This window comes from Chiloscyllium punctatum, chromosome 5, assembly GCF_047496795.1.
Source record: "Chiloscyllium punctatum isolate Juve2018m chromosome 5, sChiPun1.3, whole genome shotgun sequence".
NCBI lineage: Eukaryota > Metazoa > Chordata > Chondrichthyes > Orectolobiformes > Hemiscylliidae > Chiloscyllium > Chiloscyllium punctatum.
Window position 1 is genome coordinate 31,472,783 of NC_092743.1, and position 22,506 is coordinate 31,495,288.

Genomic DNA, 22,506 nt, shown 5'->3' on the forward strand with positions numbered 1-22,506 from the left:
GTCTCCATAATGGCCACAACATCATTGTTCCAAGTACTGATCCATTCTCTCAGTTCATCACCCTTATTCCTGATATGTTTTTGCTTTCAGTTAGTGCAACCTTAACTGCTGTTAATACATCCTTCTAATAGAATCTATCTTTGTCAATGAAATATATCTTATCTGAGGGTAGAATATCTGAAATGGGTAACACTGATTATCTACTGTCCTATATTTAAACTTTGACCCTTTAACTGCCATTATTTAAGTTCAGGATACTATTCTTGGACCCACACTTCTCACTGCTGAACTGAAAGTACTATTCTGTCATGATGTGATCACTGTTGAGTCAAGACTCCTCACCATGAGAATATTAATCCTGTCTCGCTGCAGATTACTAAAATAGCATAGTCACTGGTTGGCATCGAAATATACTGCTCAAAATATATACATGGTGAAATTATCTTCCTTTGTCAATTTGCGATATGCATTCAGTGTAAAGATTAAATTGTCCGTGTTGGTGGGAGTTCCCTTCTTCTCAGCTTGCATTATTTCTAGCTTCTATTATACTCTTCCTTCAGTATAGCCACTATTTGGGAACCAGCAAACTACTCCCACAAGTGATTTCTTACTATATCTTATCTCTACCCAGTGAAGTAAAATCACAGATGCAGTCCCATGACTTCTTAACTCTTATTTGGGGGATTAGTACTCTTTGAAAACTGTGCTCCTTTTAGTTAGTTATGGTTTTAGGCTGTCAGAGTGAAAACACATGATCCAAGTAGTTGCACATCAGAGAAAGATTTGAAAAGAATCCTCATTTATTTCTTTCTGCGCTTAAAAAAAATCTTTGCTTGATATGATGGATAGGGCATATGCTTTGCTGGCAGCTATACATCGTGTTCTTGGCAATAACATCTCACAGTAGCAAAACTGGAATCAGTGGGTATCGGGGCAAAACTCGTTTGGTTGGAGTCATACCTGGCACATAGGGAGATGATTGTTGTTGTTGGAGATCGGTCATTTCAGCTCCAGGACATCTCTGCAGGAGTTCCTCAGGGTAGTGTCCTAGGCCCAATGATTTTCAACTGTTTCAGCAATGGCTATCCCTCCATCAGAAGGTCAGAAGGGGGATGTTTGCCAATGGTTGCAAAATGTTCAACAGCATTCTTGACTCCTCAGATACTGAAGCAGTCTGAGCATGGTGGCTCAGTGGTTAGCACTGCTACCTCACAGTGCCAGGGACCTGAGTTCAATTCCATTCTTGGGCAGTTGTCTGTGTGCAGTTTGCACATTCTCCTTAGGTTTCCTCAGGGTGCTCTGATTTCCTCTCACAGTCCAAAGATATGCTGGCTAGGTGGCTTAGCCATAGGAAATTAGGGTTAGAGGGAAGGGTTTTGGGGGGATTGCTAGTGTAGACTAGGTGGGCTAAATGGCCTGCTTCCACAATATAAGGATTCAGTTAGATCTGGTCAATATCCAGGCTTGAGCTGACAAGTGGCAAGTAACATTCATGCCACACAAATGCCAGGCAATGATCTTCTCCAATAAGAGAAGATCCAACCACCATCCCTTGACATTCAACAGCATTATTGAATTCCCATTATTAACATCCTGAGAATTACCATTGTACAAAGCTCAACTGAACTTGCTGTATAAATGCAGTGGCTACAAGAGTAGATCAGAGGCTAGGAATACTGCAGTGAGTAGCCCACTTCTGACTCCCCAAGTCCTGTCCACCATCCACAAGACACAAGTCAGGAGTGTGATGGAAAACCCCCCAACTTGCTCAGATAGTGCAGCTCCAAAAACGCAAAGTAATACACTTGATTGGCACCACATCTACAAGCATACTCTCTGCCCACCACTAATGCACAGTAGCAGCAATGTGTACTATCTACAAAATGCACTGCAGAAATCCACTAAAGATCCTCAGGCAGCACCTTCTAAACCCACAACCATTTCCGTCTAGAAGGACAAGAGCATCAGATATAATGGAACATCACCACCTGTAAGTTTCCTTCAAGCCACTCACCATCCTTACTTCAAAATATATCACCATTCCTTCACTGTCACTCGGTCAAGATCCTGGAATTCCCTCCCTCGGGCATTATGGGTCAACCTATAGCACATGGACTGCAGCCATTCAAGGAGGCAGTGAAACATCAAGGGTAACTAGGGCTGGGTAGTTAATGATAGCCAACCAGTGACACCCATGTCCCACGATAGAATATTTAAAAATGCCATCTGGAGGTTCCCATTATCATAGATCAGAGTGGTGCTGGAAAAGCACAGCAGGTTAGGCAGCATCCGAGAGCAGGAAAATCAATGTTTTGCCTGAAACGTTGATTTTCCTGCTCCTCGGATGCTGCCTGACCTGCTGTGCTTTTCCAGCACAACTTGGATCTAAACTCTGGTTTCCAGCATTTGCAGTCCTCACTTTTGCCCATTATCATCGATGTTTATCTTCGGTCAATTCTATTCACTCCATGTGATATTTTTAAAAATTTGGCTGAAGGCACTGGTTACTGCAAAGGCTATGGGCTCTGACAACATTCTGTTAATAGTACTGAAGACTTGCTTTTCAGAACTTGCCATACCTCCTAGCCAAGCTGTTCCACTTCTACAACACTGGCATCTAACCAGCAATATGGAAAATTGGCCAGTTATATCCTGTAAAGACTAAGCCAGACAAATTCAATCTTGGCAATTAAAGCCCATCAGTTTACTCTCATTCAACAGTTAAATGGGCCATTAATGGTGCTATCAAGCAGTATTTACTTCGCATTAATCAGCTCACTGACACTGTTTGTATACCTCAAGGCCACTCAGCTTTTGACAAAATTTGGCCCGTGGTTCAAACATGGATAAAAGAGCTGAATGCAAGGGTCGGGATGGAGTGGTAAGAATAGCTATCCTTAACATCAAAGCCACATTTGAACTAGCAAAACTAAGTCAATGGGAACTGGGGGAGAAAAATCTCCATTGGCTGGAGTCATACCTGGTACGAAGGGAAATGGGTGTGATTGTTGAAGGTCTGTCATCTCAGGTCCAGAACATCTCTGCAGGACTTCATCAGGGTAGTAATCCAGACCCTACCATTTCAAAGACTTTCCCTGCATCGTAAGGTCAGAAGTTGGGATGCTTGCTGATGATTGCACCGTGTTCAGCATTATTTGGTCTCCTCTGAATGAAGTAATTCCATGACCAAATGCAGTAAACCTTGGAAAACATTTAGCCTAGGCTGACAAGTGGCAAGTAACATTCATGCTACATAAATGCCCAGGCAATGACCATCACTAACAGGAGAGAATCTTACCGTCACCCTTTGGCATTAAATTGTATCATCATTGCTGAATACTCCACTATCATTAGCTTGGAAGTTATGATTGACCAGAAACTGAACTGGACCAGTGAAATTAATACAGTGGCTACAAGAACAGGTCAAATGCTGGGAATAAAGCAGTGAAATCATCACATGGTTTCCCCAAAACTGGCACACCATCTACAAGGCATAAGTCAGGAGTGTGATGAAATACTCCCCACTTGGCAGGATGGGTGCAGTTCCAACAAAATTCAAGAAGCTCAACAACATCTAGAACAAAGCAGCCCATCTGATTGGCACCACCTTCACTAACATTCACACTCTCCAGCATCAATGCTCAGTAGCAGTCCTGTATATCATTTCCAAGATGCTTTGCAGAAATTCACCAATTTCCTTAGACAGTACTTTCTAAGCCCACAATCACTACCATGTAGAAGGACAAGGGCAGCAGATACATAGGAACACCATTGCCTGAAAGTTCCCCTCCAACCTACTCACCATTCTGGCTTGAGAACATATCACCATTCCTTCTGTATTGCGGGGTCAAATTCATGGAATTCCCTCCCTAATGACATTTGTTTTTGTCCCTCAACATAATGGAAAGCAAAAGTTCAAGAAGGTAACTCAATACTACCTTGTGAAGGGCATCTTGTTATGGGTCATAAAAACTGTTTGCTTACATTCCCTGAGTGAATAATAAAGAAAACAATCACAGGCACCAAGATTGCATCTGGGTGATTTCACCCTCACCTGTTATGGTGCCAAACACAGTGCCAATTATTAGCGGTAGAAATGTTCATGAAGGTTGAAATCAGAATATCAAATCCTGGAAAATTTCAGCAAGTCTGTGCAGAATACGTCTGAATCACTTACACCAAAACTCTGATTTTGACTCCGCTACTTGGTCAGAATACAGCACTTGAGAGTGGTGTTGAAGTTGCAGCAATGGCCTTATTTCTGTATTCACATTGCTTTCTCACCCTGCAGCTGTTTTTTTGCTCCCAGGGTGACATCAGAAAAATCACAAGCAGATGAGGAATTAATATTCAATTTCTATGATGCAGTTAGGACACAAAGCCAGTTGTAACTCAAAGTTGAAACTTCAGTGAAATTCACCACAACACAGCCATTATTTTTCATTCAAAAGAAGTCCAATAAATTTTAAATAGAATGATCAATATGAAATGACGTTGCTGCTCCTTCTTGTACTGGAGTGTGGCTACAATCATCTCATGACAGCATGAGAGCAGTACAACAAAACAAACAAGCTCCAGGATTTGATTTCTGAACAAGTGCGTCCTGCTAAAAATTGGTTCCATTTCATTGTCACTGAAGTTCTAAGATACACTTAAAACAATGTTATGTAATGTGATAGAATTATGTGTGACAACTCAGATTTGAGATTTACCATACAAGGTACAACATAGTTGCACTACAAAAGTAGCCACCCATCTGGAACCCTATTTAAAGTCATAATTACCATAGCACCAGCCTATGCGGTTTCCAAATGATCCAAAGCAGTTTATGGGTCACATCATCTCTGGTTACATCAGCTGGAAAGAATTCCAGTTAACTCTTTCCTGTTCTTTTACGGATCACTAAATGTGATAGTTTTTAGTGAATGAAGTCTTGCATAAACTTGCTGATTTGATGTTTGTTTATGGATAACTGCTCATGAAGGTCATTGACGAAGACTTGAAAACATAAAGCTGAATACTAAACAGAGGTTGGGCCGTAACAGCAAGATTCTTTTTGAACAAATCATACCTGGCACAGATGTTAAACTTAAAAAAAATTAACTGTCTTCCTGTTGAGAGGACTAATTGAGCTAGATCAAATAGAAAGGATTTGTCATCTATCCTCAGCCAGAAGTGCCAAGTAGATGATCCATCTCAGCAGTCTCCTGAGGTCCCTCACATCACAGATACTAGTCTTTAGCCAAATTGGTTCACACTCTGTGATGTCTGAAAATAGCTGATGACAAAGGATACAGCAAAGTCTATAGGCTGTGACAACATTTTGGACACAGTAGTGAAGACTTGTTTGTCAGAACAGCTGTGGCCCTCGCCAAGCTGTTTCACTACAGTATCATCTACCTAAAGATGTGGATAAATACTCAGCTATCTCCTGTGCACCAGAAGCAGGACAAATCCAACTCAGATAATTATTGCCCCATCAGTTTATTATTGATCATCAGCAAAGTGATGAAAGGAGTATTGGCAATACTATTCATCAGCACCTGTAAGGGAATAACATACTCACTATGCTCAGTTTGGGCTACACCATAGCGATACTGACTTCATTACAGCCACGGTCACAGGTGGACAACAGGGCTGGACACCAGAGGTGACAGTGACTGTCCTTGATGTCAAAACCACATTTGACCAAGTATGGCATCAAGGAACCCAAGCAAAACTCGAGGCAATGACAATTAGGTGAAAAGGTTCACTAGTAGGAGTCATATCTGGCATAAAGGAAGATGGTTGTGGTTGTTGGAAGTTAATTATCTCAGCTCCGGGACTTCTCTGCATGAGTTTCTCAGGGTAATGTCCAAGGTCAAGGCATCTTCAGCTCCTTCATCAAAGACATTCCCTTCATCATAACCTCAGTTGTGGGGTATTACAGAGATCAGTGCTTGGACCCCAGTTTTCAAAATATATATTTAGATGAGGGAACTAAATGTAATACCTCCCAAGTTTGCGGAAGACAAAGTTGAGTGGAAAGGTGAGAAGTATACAAAAATGTTTCAGTGTGATTTGGCCAAGTTGAATGAGTGGGCAAATCAATGGCAATAACAGATAATGTGGATAAATGTGAGGTAGTAAAAATGTTTGGTAGCAAAAACAGGAGGGCAGATTATTACCAGCATGGCAATGAGATTGGGAAAGGGAGAGGTGCAGTGAGACCTGAGTGTTCTTGTACACCTGTTGCTGACAGGAAGCATACAGGTGCATCAGGAGGTGAAGATGGCAAATGGTATGTTAGCTTTCATAGCAAGAGTACACGATCAGGGATATCTTGCTGCAATTATGTAGGGGATTGGTGAGACCACTCCTGGAATATTGTGTGCAGTTTTAGTCTCATTATCTGAAGATGGATGTTCTGGTTTGAGAGACAGTGCAATGAAGTTTTACCAGGCTGACTCCTGGGATGGCAGAACTGGTGTTTTAAGAGAGACTGGATTGGTTAGTACTACACTCCCTGGAATTTAGAAGAATGAAGGGGCCACCTCATAGAAACCTGTAAAATTCTCATTGAACTAGACATGGTTAATGCAGGAAGGATGTTCCTAATAACCAGAGAGCTCAAAACCAGGAGTCACAGTCTAAGGAGACAGGGTCAGCCATTTCGGATTGAGATTAGATTAGATTACTTACAGTGTGGAAACAGGCCCTTCGGCCCAACAAGTCCACACCGCCCCGCCGAAGCACAACCCACCCATACCCCTACATCTACATCTACCCCTTACCTAACACTACGGGCAATTTAGCATGGCCAATTCACTTGACCTGCACATCTTTGGACTGTGGGAGGAAACCGGAGCACCCGGAGGAAACCCACGCAGACACGGGGAGAACGTGCAAACTCCACACAGTCAGTCGCCCGAGGTGGGAATTGAACCCGGGTCTCTGGCGCTGTGAGGCAGCAGTGCTAACCACTGTGCCAGTGATGAGGAATATGTTTTTCACCAGAGAGTGGTGATCCTGTGGAATCCTCTGCCACTGAAAGCAGTTTAAACCAAAACATTGAATGTTTTCAAGAAGGAGTTAGATATAATGGTTTGGGGCAAAAGCAGGATCAGGGTACTGGGTTGGATGATAAGCCCTGATCATATTGAATGGCAGAGCAGGCTTGAAGGCTTAACAGCTCCGATTTTTTACGTTTCTGTTACCTGGACATTGTACAATACCATTTGTGATACCTCAGATTCTGAAGAAGTCCAAATCCATATTCAGAATGCTTGGACAACATTGAGGCTTGGACTGATTAGTGGCAAATAACATGCTTTCCATAGAAGTGTCAAGATGTGACCATCTCCAACAAAAGAGAATCTAAATATTGCCCCTTGACATTCAATGGCATTACCATTGCTGAATCCTACCCCCTATCAGTAACCTGGGTGTTACCATTGACTAGAAACTGAACTGGACCAACCATATAAATACTGTGGCTGCAAGAGCAGGTGAGAGAGTAAGAGTTCTGTGGCATGTAACTTACCTCCCTACTCTGCAAAGACTGTCCACCATCTACAAGTTAGTAATGTGACAGAATATAATCCACTTGCCTGGCTGAGCGCAGCTCTAGTAACAATTGAAAAAGAAAGCTTAACACCATCTAGGCCAAAGCAGTCTACTTGATTGGCACTACATTCACAAACATCACTCCCTCCACCACTGACATTCAGTAGCAGCAGTATTTACCATCTACACAATGTACTACAGAAATTCACCCATGTAATAGCAGACCGTGTGATAACAAGGCTTGGTGTGTAGGGACTGGGTAAGGACATGGGAGAAGGTGCCTCAAGTCCTAAATTAGTGAAAGTGATACTGAGTCCAGAAGGCTGTGGAGTTCCCATGCAGAAAATGAAGTGCTGTTCTTCCAGCTTGCACTGCAACAAGCCTGAGACAGAGATGTTAGCCAGTGGACAATGCGATGTGTTGCAGTGGTAGGCAATTGGAATTTCAGGGTCCTTTTTTGCAGACTGAACACCCCCTCTAAAGAATTAGCTCTACCTCTTCATTTGGTATCATCTGCAATTAGTAATACAAATCCATTTAGTTGTATCATAGAATGCTTCCAGAACAGAGATTTTTAAACCTGAGTACCAACTGTTTAGATGTTGTCTTTTTTTAATATTTAGAAGTGGCAAAGTTTACAAATAATGGATTCTCAGAATGGTTGCTGTTCCAAGTTGTCTTTTCACTGGGCACAGGTTCTTGAGGTTGAGAGAGAGACTGACAGCGGTTCTGTTCGCCGAGCTGGGAATTTGTGTTGCAGACGTTTTGTCCCCTGTCTTGGCACCCCTTTGGATGCCAAGCACTGAGGATGTCACCTAGACAGGGGATGAAACGTCTGCAACACAAATTCCCAGCTCGGCGAACAGAACCACAACAACGAGCACCCGAGCTACAAATCTTCTCACAAACTTTGAAGACTGACAGCTTTGCAACAGTCCACGTTGCTTTCCCTCACTTTGCTGCTCAAGAACAAATGTGCTCAACCACATTCTGCTCAAGCTGAAATGTGGTTAATTTCTATAAGTTTAATTGTCTTCTTTAAATTGAACAGCCACAGATGACTATTCATATTCCAATTTGTGAATTTTATCATGCAATTGTGAGTAAAACCAAAGATCTGAATTTCTTGACACCTCAGCCTCTTGATTAAAATGTAGAAAATTGACCAGGTACATCCTTACACAAAAAGAAGGACAAATCCAACCTGGCCAATTCTACCACATCAGTCTACTCTCGATCATCAGTAAAATGATTAAAGGTGTCATCAGCAGTGCAAGCAAGCAGCACCTGCTCAGCAATAACCTGCTTAGTGACATCCAATTTGGGTTGGACTGGGACACTCAGCTCCTGACTTCATAGTAGCTTCAATTCAAACATGGACAAACGAGCTGAATTCCAGAGATGAAGTGAGAAAATGACGGCCTTTAACATAAAGGCCACAGTCCAAGTGTGGCATCAAGAACCTCCAGCAAAACTGGAGTCAATGGGAATTGAGGAAAACGTTCTCCTCTAGTTGGGTTAATGCCTGGCACAAAAGAAGATGGTTATGGTTATTGGAGATCAGTTATCTCAGCTCCAGAATATCTCTGCAGGATGGTATCCTAGGCCCAACCATCTTCAACTGCTTTATCAACAACCTTATGTTTAGGTAACTTATTCAATTGGCCATGCATGAACACTAAAGATGCATCTTGGGTTTGCCTGTGTAGGAGCCATTCAAATTGATGAACAACATACTGCTTAGGAAGTATAGTCCTTCACGCACAAGACCTAGAACCATTCTTGTAAATCTTTAATATACCCTTACATCCTTCCTAAAATGCCATTTAGTATTCTGGTGAACCATTATTTTCTAAAGGTTTAACACATTGTCTTTACTCTTTATTTCTCAAGCCCCTGAGTCTGCATACTCGATTAACTGCTTTCCCAACCCACCCTACCTCCTTCAATACATCTACCCCTGGTATCTCTGCAGCTGTGCTCGTATTAGAATGAAAGCATTTAGTTTATGCCCTTTGTTCTCATTGACATGCTAAAATATATCATTTTAGATTTTTCTGAATGAATTTTCACCTTCTGCCACCATTCCAACAATCTTTCTGTATCCTTTTGAAGTCTTTCCATATGCTCCTCACAGAGTCATAGAGATGTACAACACGGAAACAGACCTTTCAGTCCAACTCATCCACGCCAAGTAGCTGTCCCAACCCAATCTAGTCCCACCTGCCAGCATCCGGCCCATATCATTCCAAACCCTTCCTATTAATATACCAATCCAGATGCCTTTTAAATGTTGCAATTGTACTAGGCTCCAACACTTCCTCTGGCAGCTCATTCCATACACATACCACCCTCTGTATGAAAAGGTTGCCCCTTAGGTCTCTTTTATATCTCTCCCCTCTCATCCTAAACCTATGCCCTCTAGTTCTGGACTCCCTGACTCCAGGGAAAAGACTTTGTCTATTTATCCTATCCATGCCACTCATGATTTTATTAATCTCTATAAGGTCACCCCTCAGCCTCCGACGCTACAGGGAAAGCAGCCCTAGCCTATTCAACCTCTCCCTATAGCTCAAATCCTCCAACCCTGGCAACATCCTTGTACATCTTTTCTGAACCCGTTCAAGTTTCACAACATCTTTCAAATAGGAAGGTGACAAGAATTGCACGCAATATTCCAACAGTGGCCTAAACAATTGTCTGTACAGCCGCAACATGACCTCCTAACTCCTGTACTCAATACTCTGACCAATAAAAAAATGCATAATAAACACCTTCTTCACTATCCTATCTACCTATGACTCCACTTTCAAGGAACTATGAACCTGCACTCCAAGGTCTCTTTGTTCAGTAACACTCCCTAGGACCTTACTATTAAGTGTATAAGTCCTGCTGAGATTTGCTTTCCCAAAATGCAGCACCTCACATTTATCTGAATTAAACTCCATCTGCCACTTCTCAGCCCATTGCCCCATCTGGTCAAGATCCTATTGTAATCTGAGGTTATCTTCTTCGCTGTCTACTATGTCTCCAATTTTGGTGTCATCAGCAAATTTACTCACTATACCTTTTATGCTCGCATCCAAATCATTTATACAAATGATGAAAAGTAGCGGACCCAGCACCGATCCTTGTGGCTCTCCACTGGTCACAGGCCTCCTGTCTGAAAAACAACCTTCCACCATCCACCCTCTGTCTTCTACCTTTTAGCCAGTTCTGTGTCCAAATGGCTAATTCTCCCTGTATTCCATGAGATCTAACCTTGCTAACCAGTCTTCCATGGGGAACCTTGTCAAATGCCTTACTGAAGTCCATATTGGTCACATCTACAGCTCTGCCCTCATCAATCCTCTTTGTTACTTCTTCAAAAAACTCAATCAAGTTTGTGACACATGATTTCCCACACACAAAGCCATGTTGACTATCTCTAATCAGTTCTTGCCTTTCCAAATACATGTACATCTTGTCCCTCAGGATTCCCTCCAACAACTTGCCCACCACCGAGATCAGGCTCAGTGGTCTATAGTTCCCTGGCTGGTCCTTACCACCTTTCTTAAACAGTGGCACCACGTTAGCCAACCTCCAATCTTCTGGCACCTCACCTGTGACAATTGATTATACAAATATCTCAGCAGGAGGCCCAGCAATCACTTCCCTACCTTCCCACAGAGTTCTCGGGCACACCCGACCAGGTCCTGGGGACTTTCCACTTTTATGTGTTTCAAGACATCAAGCACTTCCTCCTCTGTAATATGGACATTTTTCAAGATGTCACTATCTATTTCCCCACTTTCTATATCTCCCATGTCCTTTTCCACAGTAAATACTGATGCAAAATACTCATTTAGTATCTGCCCCATCTCCTGCAGCTCCACACAAAGGCCGCCATGCTGATCTTTGAGGGGCCCTATTCTCTCCCGAGTTATCCTTTTGTCCATAATTTATTTGTAAAAACCCTTTGGATTCTCCTTAATTATATTTGCCAAAGCTATCTCATGTCCCCTTATTGCCCTCCTGATTTCCCCCTTAAGTATACTCCTACTGCCTTTATACTCTTCTAAGGACTCACTTGATCTTTCCTGTCTATACCTTACGTATGCTTCCTTCTTTTTCTTAACCAAACCCTCAATTTCTTTACTCATCCAGCATTCCCTATACCTACCAGCCTTTCCTTTCACCCTGACAGGAATATACTTTCTCTGGATTCTCATTATCTCATTTCTGAAGGCTTCCCATTTTCCAGCCATCCCTTTACCTGCAAACATTTGCACCTAATCAGCTTTTGAAATTTCTTGCCTTCCTCCAATTTAGAACTTTGACTTCTGGATCCTTTTCCATCACTATTTTAAAATTAATAGAATTATGGCCAAAGTGCTTCCCCACTGACACCTCAGTCACCTTCCCTGCCTTATTTCCCAAGAGTAGGTCAAGTTTTGCACCTTCTCTGGTAGGTACATCCACATACTGAATCAGAAACTGTTCTTGTACACACTTAACGAATTCATCTCCAACTAAACCCTTAACGTTACGGCAGTCCCAGTCTATGTTTGGAAAGTTAAAATCCCCTGCCATAACCACCTTATTATTCTTACAGATAACTGAGACCTTACAAATTTGTTTCTCAATTTCCCTCTGCATATTATGGGGTCTATAATACAATCCCAATAAGGTGATCATCCCTTTCTTATTTCTCAATTCCACCCAAATAACTTCCCTGCATATATTTCCAGGAATATCCTCCCTCAGTTCAGCTGTAATGCTGTCCCTTATCAAAAACGCAACACCCCCTCCTCTCTTGACTCCCTTTCTGTCCTTCCTGTAGCATTTGTATCCTGAAACATTAAGCTGTCAGTCCTGTCCATCCCTGAGCCACGTTTCTGTAATTACTATGATGTCCCAGTCTCATGCTCCTAACCATGCCCTGAGTTCATCTGCCTTCCCTGTTAGGCTTCTTGCATCGAAATAAATACAGTTTAATTTATCTGTCCTATCTTGTTCTCTGCTTTGTCCCTGCCTGCCCTGACTGTTTGACTCGCCTTTGTTCTCAACTGTACCAGTCTCAGATTGAAACCTTTCCTCACTATCTCCCTGGGTCCCACCCTCCCACCCTACTAGTTTAAATCCTCCCGAGCAGCTTTCACAAATCTTCCTGCCAGTATATTAGTCCCCTTCCAAGTTAGGTGCAATCCATCCTTCTTGTACAGGTCACTTCCACCCAAAACAACTTCCAATGATTCAAAAATGTGAATCCTTCACCTGTACGCCAGCTCCTCAGCCATGCATTCATCTGCTCTATCCTCCTATTCCTGCCCTTACTAGCTTGTAGCGCCGGGTGTTATCCAGATATTACTATTCTCAAAGACCTTTTTAAATTCCTGCCTAACTCTCTGTAATCTCCCTTCAGAATCTCAACCCTTCCTATGTCGTTGGTTCCAAATGTGTAGAATGGCCTCCTGCTGGCCCCTCTCCATTTGAGAACATTCTGTACCCTCTCTGAGACATCCTTGATCCTGGCACCAGGGAAGCAACAGACCATTCTGCTTTTTCACTGCTGGCCACAGAAATGTCTATCTGCACCTCGGACTAGAGAGTCCCTGAACACAATCGATCGCTTGGAACCCGACATACCTCTCATTACACTTGAGCCAGTCTCAATACCAGAAACTTGGCTGTTCGTGCTACGTTTCCCTGACAATCCATCACCCCCTACATTTTCCAAAACAGCATATTTGTTTGAAATCGGGATAGCCACAGAAGACCCCTGCACTACATGCCTACCTCTTAACTTTCCTGGAGTTAACCCATCTATGTGACTGTATCTGAGACTTTCTCCCCTTCCCATAACTGCCATCCATCACATCACCTTGCTCTTGTAAATTCTTCATTGCCTCTAACTGCCTCTCCAACCGATCCATTTGATCTGATAGGACTCGCAACCAACGGCAATTATTGCAGATATAATCCTCAGTAACTTGTAAACGCTCCCTAAATTCCCACATCCGACAAGAAGAGCATATCAGTCTACTAAAGGCCATTTTTGCTTCTTTCAAAATACGGACCCAGAAAATAGCACTGTCTTATTCCTCTATAAAACACTACTCCAGGTTAAATGAATATTTATATTTTATATTTTAAGTTTAATCAAGAGACTTATATTTTAAGTTTAATCAAGAGACATAGCTCAATAAAACATATAATCAAGAAAGAACCCACTCTGCTCACTACTTCAGACTTATTTCAAGGCCACGCTTAAAATCCACTTATCTGCTTCTGTGCTGTGACTGCTCCCAGACAGGTTCCTCTAAGACCAATTTTGAAATTCACTGTTTTATTAATTTTCCCAGATGCACTCCGATGTCCAGCGATTCATGAATTCAACAGCAAAGGCAATAACTGCTAACTCTGTCAGTTAGCAGTGTGGATTTCTTTTTCTCTTTCTCTCCTGCACTGACCTCACTATGTGCTTCCTTTGTATGTTCTTCTCCCTTTTAAAAGTGCTGTTGTTTTGACTTTTTTTCTCCAAAGTTCCAAAGCAATGCAACACCATATAAAACAGTAATTGATGCTCCTGGAATTCGAGGAAATCACCTCCAGCACCTAAAATACCTCAAAAAAGGAGCAGCTGTTACAGCCAGAAATTTTTCCTGTCCTCCATCTTGGATAACCCAGAATCCTTCTGGAGTTTCTCTAACGTTTAAAGGCTAATTCATCAATGTACATCAGGAAATGAAGTGGTTCTAATTTTGAAACCTAGGAAAGTCTACTGTATACTTTTGTCTGGTTCCAGGACATGGGAGTTCTTCAGGGTTGTTCCAAAATTCTTCAGCAGCTTCAACAGTGACCATCCCTCCAACATTCCCTCTAATAGCATGGCTGTGTGTACATGCAGCCACTTGAAGGGTCTGTGTGTGGTTATCAGCCTTCTGAGTGTATTCACATGTTCTGTCCAGAAGGCATTGCCATACACAGACCTAGAAGGCCCACACAGAAGAAAAGGTAAGGTCAGAAATGAAGATGTTCACTGAGGATTGTCCATCAAAATGTTCCACTCATGTCTACTCCGATATTTGTTTCCTTAGAGTTTTCATCTGCCACCTGCTTCATTCTATGCTGTGCCATCCTCAGATACTATTTAGCTAACTCATCAACCCGATTTAATCTCTCCCAGACCTCAGATACATAATCCAAGTGTGAGATCTTTGACTCAATGTTGAGTTCTCCAATTTCAAATAATGTCCCTTCCCTCCCCATGACTCCCTTCCACTCCTCCCAGCTACCTATCGGATTAATTCCTCCCATCAACCAACCAGGTTGTACCCTCTACCTGTCTTCACCCATCCCCACTTCACTACCCAACCCCCGCCACCCTCTTTATCTGCAGCTCTCTTGACACCCATCCCGAGTCCTGAAGAAGGGTTACACCTGAAACGTCAATTTCTCCACCTCCTGATGCTGCCTGGCTTGCTGTGTCCTTCCAGCCTCCTGCTTGTCCACCTTAGATTCCAGCATCTGCAGTATTTTTTGTCTCTAACCAGATACTTGTTTCGGCCATTAAGTGGCAAGGGCATAACTATTTTCAGCAAGAGAGAATCTGATCATTGTCCCGAACATTCAACAAAACTACAATCATTGACCGCACCTCCCCCCCAGTCATTAACACCCTCTTATTTGCCACTGACTAAAAATAAATGTGTAACAACCTTATAATTATGATTTTTTTAGTACAACATTTCTGAAGGTGATGCAACAGATTTAAAGTAATGTTGAAATAAAAGCATATGAATCTCAGACTTCATAGAGGAATACAGAACAAAAGTCAAAAGGTTGGATAATTTGCACCCAACTGGAGTATTGCCAAAACATGTGGTGCTGAAAAAGCACAGCAGGTCAGAGAGCGTCCAAGGAGCACGAGAATTAATGTTTCAGGTATAAGCCCTTCATTAGGAATGTCTGAGGAAAGATGACCTCAAACGCTAACTCTGATTGCTGTTCACAGATGCTGCCAGATCTGCTGAGCGTGTTCAGCAACTTATGTTTTTTTAGTGAAGATCTTATATGATTAGTAAAAGAATCTGTAGGAAAATACTTTTACATGATAAGGATGGTGAGAATGATTCAGTTGTTGCCTTTAAAAGGAATTTGTTTGAATACTTGTAGGAAATAAACATATAGCATATAGAGAGCATTGTGATATGATTGTGATTAATTGTTTACTGATGTAAAGAGCTGGTGGACTCAATGTACTAAACTGCTTTAGTTCTGTGCAGTTTTATGATTCAGTGTAATAGTGTTGGACATAAACTTATGAATCACTTAGTTTTCATATATTACCTTTGCATAGAGGCTTCAACATGAAAGGAAAGAATCCAATTATAGCAGCATCATGGAAGAACTGTTCAAGCTATTTCCAGGTGATGACAAGCTCGTGGAACAGGGACCAAACAGATGTCGGACATGTGCAGTCATAGGAAATTCTGGCAATTTAAAAGGATCTAACTACGGGCCATCGATTGATTCTAATAATTTAGTGATGAGGTAAGTTGCTTGATATTAAATACATACGTTGCCCAATTATTAGTTGTGTAAAATATAAGTTCAGAACTCAACAAGTACAGCTTGTAATGGCTTATCTATGGTTCCAATTTCTCAAACCGCTAGTTAACACTTTTTAAAATTACTTTAACATAAGCAGCTAAAAGAGAGGAGGAACCAAATTGGAAGGAAGTAAGAAAGTATGCCAGCTCTTTGTTAATTGAGTATAAAGCTCAAATTCTATGCAGAAGGAACATGTTTAATACAATGTTTCTGCTTTGTGCTTTTCTGATGTTGTTCACTTACCATAGATTGGGCTTGTCCACTGCTGGACATTTGAATCTGGGACAAACTTGGCTTGGCAACCTAATCTCTAGATCAGTAATGATTTGGCGCACATTCCAAGATATGGATCTCATCATGACAAGATACCAAAACACTGAGAGAATGTTGCAATAGTAGAGAATGTGTTCTCTGATAAGACTTTAAATAGTAAACTTCAATATCTACTTCCCCCTCTCACCCCGATTAAGTGTTCAATTACAAACATATTATGTTGGTGAGCTGCGAATTATATTTGTGTCCTGGTCAACAATCTTTTTTCAAGTAAAAGAACCAATGTATTTAGCTGTTTAGTCATCCCAGTATTCTTTGTGAGATCTTGCTCCATGAAAAATATTCTCCTGTATGTCTTCACTGCAACTGAAAACAATTACATGTATTTGCATATGTAGTCGTTTGAGACATCCTGGATATTGCTGCAGTTGGATTAAGAAAAGCACAGTGTTATGACAATGTTTCATTGGGTAATGCATTATGCAGGGAGATTGTACATCAAAAGTTCCCAGATTTTATTTGCACTATTCTCGAAGAGTATTTGGTGCAGTCTTACAATATAGATTGATCTGTAAATTTCTGTCTTACTTGCATGGGAACTAAAGTAATTTTCTTGGTACCCACCCAGATTTAGCACAGATGAAGAATCAAAATTGGAACCTTGCTTACCTGCATGGTATAGCCACTCAAGGTGCATTTATTACTCAGTGTGGCACTGACAAAGTATATTTTTTACTCCTAGTTCCTGCCTTTCCTCAGTAATTCTCACTGAGATAAAGTTCCACAGATGCTAGTTATCTTCACGTACCTCAACCAAGTGACTATTTGTTAATAATGAACCATTGCAGGCTAATCCACTGCCAAAAATGTAAAACAACAAACTTCCATAAATTATAATATAAATTCTAGAACTGCACATATTTCTACGGCTGTGGCCTAACCCAACATTTTATACAATTCCAGCATAATCTCCCTGCTCTATGGATTGCCAAATAAAGTCAAGTGTCTCATGTCCCCTCTTATGCAATACTTGCTTTCAAGCCAAAGCACTGAGTTTAAGATCAGGGAGGATATGCTGGAACTTCATTAAAAGTTCATTGGGCAAATGCTGGAGTATTGTGTACAGTTCTGGAATCCACGTTGTAAGAGGGATGTGATAACACTAGAGACAGTGCAGAGGAGATTTACTAGGATGTTGTCTGGGATGGAAGGTTTTAGTTATGAAGAAAGATTGATTACATTAGGGCTGTTTTCTTCGGAGCAGAGGAGACTGAAGGGGGACATGATCGAGATGTATAAAGTTATGAGGGCCATTGACAGTGTAGAGAGGAAGGAACCTTTCCCCTTGCTGAGGGATCAATGACTGGATACAGATATTTAAAGTAAGGGAAAGGATGTTTCGAGGACACATGTGGAAACATTTTTACACCCAGAGGCTGGTGGCAATCTTGGACTCACTACCCATAACAGTGGTAGAGGCGTAACATTTAAGAAGTGTTTAGATGTGAACTTGCACTGCCAAGACATTTCAAGTTTTGGCCAAGTGGTGGAAAATGGGATTAAAGTAGTTAGGTAGTTTTTATGAATGTCATAGACTCAATGGGCCAAATAATCTTTTTCTATTCTGTTGACAGCTATGACTCCAAATTTTATCATACGTATTTTATATTTATATGTAAACTTACATGTTTTGATTTTATAAAACTTGCCAAAGCCTTTCACATGAGCTTTGAAAAGCAATGCATTCTCAATGACTTGCAGAAAAGGGTGAAAGCATCGAAACTCCTAATAGTGGTGATTCATGGCAGCTGCCAAGCTGTCTTGAATTCTCCTTTTCCCTGAGATCATGTGAAAACAGCTAAGAAAGTGAGACAGGCATCATTATTCCACTATGATAATCAAATTCCTTAGCGTGGGTTCAGCTGTGAAGAATGTAATCCTTGAAATCATTTACATTTTGACTATGCTCAAACAATATAATATTTCACTGACACCACAAAACAAAGTATGACACCGAGCCATAAGGAGCTATGAGGCCAAATGATCAAAATCTTTATTAAAGAAACAATGCCAGGTGCAGAGACGTAGGGACTGGGTATTCTAAAGCTTGAAGCCCTAGTAATTGACTGCCAAAAGTGGACTGATTCAAATTGGGAAACACAGAAGGCTAGAATTGCAGAAGCACTGATAATAATTGTGGTACTAAACAGTGATAAGGAGAGGTGAGGCCACGAGGTTTTGAGAATAAGGATGAATATTTTGAAGTCACAATGTTGCTCACCTTACAACCAGTATTGATCAGTTAGTACAGGGGGATGGGGAACAGGATTTAGTTTGACTTAAGACATGAGCAGCAACATTTTGGATGACTGGGTAACTTCAAGTCACAAAGGGTAGAAAGTGGGAGGAATATATTTGAATAGTTGAGCCTGGAAATAACAAAGGCATGATTCAGTTTTGCAAGGGTATGTGCTGATTTGAGTCATGTTACAGAAGTGAAAATAGAACTTCTTCTTGAGACATAAGTAAGAAGTCAGAAGCTCATCTTGTGACACCACAAAACCACAAAGCTGAAGCAAAGCTGAACTAAGCACAGCTTAGACATAAACTCTCAGAGCTCCTAAATCGGTCTGATGGTAAACACTGAAAGCTAATAATGCTGAGACCAACTACAATAGAATCCCCATATCCGCAGATTCAGTTTCCGCGATTTCAGTTATCTGAGTTTACCGTATCCCAAAAATATTATTTGGAACATTCCAGAAATAAATGCAGGGGAGCTGCCAGGGAGGTAGGTTTCCCATTTAAATGGTAGGGTTCGCTACTATGCACGATTTTGGGCATCCATTAGGTCTTGGAACGTATCACCCACAGATACGGGGGACACCTGTATAAACAGAGAGAAAGCCTTGCAGTTATGTGGTTTCCATCCTCTGCTTTTAAAGGCATTGGATGAGAACATTACAGATGTCAAGGCAGTAGTTTTCTAAAGTTGTTGGAAATGGCCTACTCCTGTTCCTTATTTGAATGTCCCTACCTGGTATGTTATCTTGATTTGGGAAGGTTGGCTGAAAAGTTGCACAAATTAAGAAAAATGAGAGTGTGACCAGTCAGGTTGTAGTAAAAACCGAAATGTTGGAAATACTCAGCAGGTCTGGCAGCAAATATTTCAAGCCAGTTACACTTCATTAGAATGGGGAATATGCAAATTAGTTAGCCGAACAGCTGTTGCTGGGGTTTTGTTTGGGCCTGGATTTTCATAGAACCAGAAGTCTCGGTACCTTATCAAAAATGTACCCAAGTCATTAATTACGTGGATTTTGATAATGTGTTTAATAAAGTTCCCAATGAAAAACTGTTTGCAAAAAAGTGAAACTCATGGAACTGAAGGCAAATTTAGTGAGCTGGTTAGGAAATAGGCTGAATGAAAGCAGGCAGTGAGTTCAGAAAATGGGAGGATATGGCTAGTGGAACCCCAAGATATGTATTGAAACTTCATCGATTCTCTAGATTCCCCAGTTCTGAGGGAGGGTCACTGAACCAGAAATGTTAACTCTGATTCCTCCCCACAGACACTGCTAGTTCTGATGAGCCTTTCCAGCAATTTCTGTTTTTATTCGCTATATTAATTAATAGCTTAGGAGAAAGTGAAGACTGCAGATGCTGGAGTGTCAGAGTTAAAAAGTGTTGTATTGGAAAAGCACAGCAAGTCTAGCAGCATCCAAAGAGCCAGATAGTCCTGATGAAGGGCTTATGCCCAAAATGTCAACTCTCCTGCTCTTTGGATACTGCCTGACCTGTGCCAGTTTCCAGTGCCACACCTTTTGATCAATTAATGGCTTGGATGATTAGACAGAAAGCTACTTGGCTGATGAAACAAAGATGGCCAGTGCTGTAAACTGTATAATGAAGTGGAAAATTAGAAGAAGATATCTATCTATCATGTAGATAAGCAAAACTGTGACATATTGATCTCAGTGTAGCCAAGTAAGGTCATCCAATAAAAAAGAACAATGTGCTTTCTAAATATGGAGGCCCAGGAATGCATCATTAAAAAATGAAACAGGTGTAGAAAATAATCAAAAATGTCTAATGGAATAGAGGTCTCTCTCGAAATGAATAAAATGTAAAGGGGTTAGAAGTTATGCTTCAGGTGTAAAGCATTAGTTACATTGTACCAGAAGTAGTGTTAGCAGTTCTTGGTATCACATCTTTATTGGCCTTTGTGGGTGTAGAATGTAGATTTACTACAGTGATATATGAACTCCAAGCTTTAAGTGAAAGTAGAAATTTTTGAAAAGATTTGTATTCATAGAAACTGAGAAGTTGAGGGGTGACTTGATCTAAGTTTTCAGGAATGCTAAGACAAACTATATCCACCCGTTGTGCAAGGAAACACAGCCAAATAATTGGAACTAAAATAAAATTAAGAACAAATTCTTCACATTAAAGAAATGGTACAAGTATGGAACTCTCTCTCGTAAATAGTACCTGGTGCTAGGGCAATTGTTAAATTTAAGCCTGAGACTGTTTTTTTTTGTTAGTTCAATGATACTAAGGACTATGAAGCAATGAAAAACATAGAGGGTAAAAGTCACAAGTCAGCCATGACCTCACTGAACAGCAGAACCGGCTTGAGGAGTCAGCAGGCCGACACTTAAATAAATATTTTATGATTACGAAACACTTTTTATAACTTCAAGATGTTCCAAAGTGTCTTGCAACTAATGGATGTTTAGTTAACAATGTGGTAAAAGCGTGACGTCGAACACGTCTCCCGCCGTCTCCGCCTCTGAGCTTACTTTCATAATCAGGGCTCCCGCCCACCTCCAAAACACTGCATCCACCTGGACACCCTGCGCTGGCCTATTACCCACCCTCGACCTCTACATTTCCAACTGCCGCCGGGACATTAACCGCCTCAACCTGTCTACCCCCCTCCCCCACTCCAACCTCTCACCCTCACAACGCGCAGCCCTCCAATCCCTCTGCTCCAATCCCGACCTCAACATCAAGCCAGTAGATAAAGGGGGTGAAGTGGTAGTCTAGCACACTGACCTCTACATCACTAAAGCCAAACACCAACTCGAGGACACCTCTTCCTATTGTCCCCTCAACCATGACCCCACCCCCCCATCACCAAACCATCCTCTCCCAGACCATACAGAACCTCATCACCTCAGGAGATCTCCCACCCACAGCTTCCAACCTCATAGTCCAGGAACCCTGCACTGCCCGGTTCTACCTCCTTCCCAAGATCCACAAGCCTGACCACCCTGGCCAGCCCATTGTCTCAGCATGCTCCTGCCCCACTGAACTCATCTCTACCTACCTCAACACTGTCCTATCCCCCCAGTCCAGGAACTCCCCACATATGTTTTGAGACACTACCCACGCCCTCCACCTCCTCCAAGACTTCCGTTTCCCCGGCCCCCAATGCCTCATCTTCACTATGGATATCCAATCCCTCTACACCTCCATCCGCCATGACCAGGGCCTCCAAGCCCTCCAGTTCTTCCTCTCCCGACGTCCCCAACAGTACCCTTCTACCGACACTCTCAATCGTTCGGCCGAACTGGTCCTCACCCTTAACAATTTCTTCTTCGAATCCTCCCACTTCCTCCAGACCAAAGGGGTAGCCATGGGCACACGTATGGGCCCCAGCTACGCCTGTCTTTGTTGGCTATGTAGAACAGTCGATCTTCCGTAATTGCACCGGCACCACTCCCCACCTCTTCCTCCGCTACATTGATGACTGCATTGACACCACCTCGTGTTCTCATGAGGAGGTTGAGCAATTCATCAACTTCACCAAAACATTCCACCTTGACCTTAAATTTACTTGGACCATCTCTGACACCTCCCTCCCCTTCCTGGACCTCTCCACCTCCATTAATGACAACCGACTTGATACCGACATTTTTTACAAACCCACCGACTCCCACAGCTACCTAGATTACATCTCTTCCCACCCTACCTCCTGCAAAAATGCCATCCCGCATTCCCAATTCCTCCGCCTCCGCCATATCTGCTCCCAGGAGGAACAGTTCCACCACAGAACACACCAGATGGCCTCCTTCTTTAGAGACCACA

The 22,506-nt window shown here is 42.0% G+C and overlaps 1 protein-coding gene across 1 annotated transcript in view; it reads left to right on the top strand.

The window, feature by feature from the left end:
* LOC140476960 (CMP-N-acetylneuraminate-beta-galactosamide-alpha-2,3-sialyltransferase 1-like) overlaps positions 1–22,506 on the top strand; it is a 95,774-nt gene that overhangs the window by 52,465 nt on the left and 20,803 nt on the right. The window contains exon 3 of the mRNA XM_072569986.1: positions 15,887–16,080. Coding sequence (XP_072426087.1) covers positions 15,887–16,080 — 194 coding nt within the window. The remainder of the gene's footprint in view (positions 1–15,886; positions 16,081–22,506) is intronic.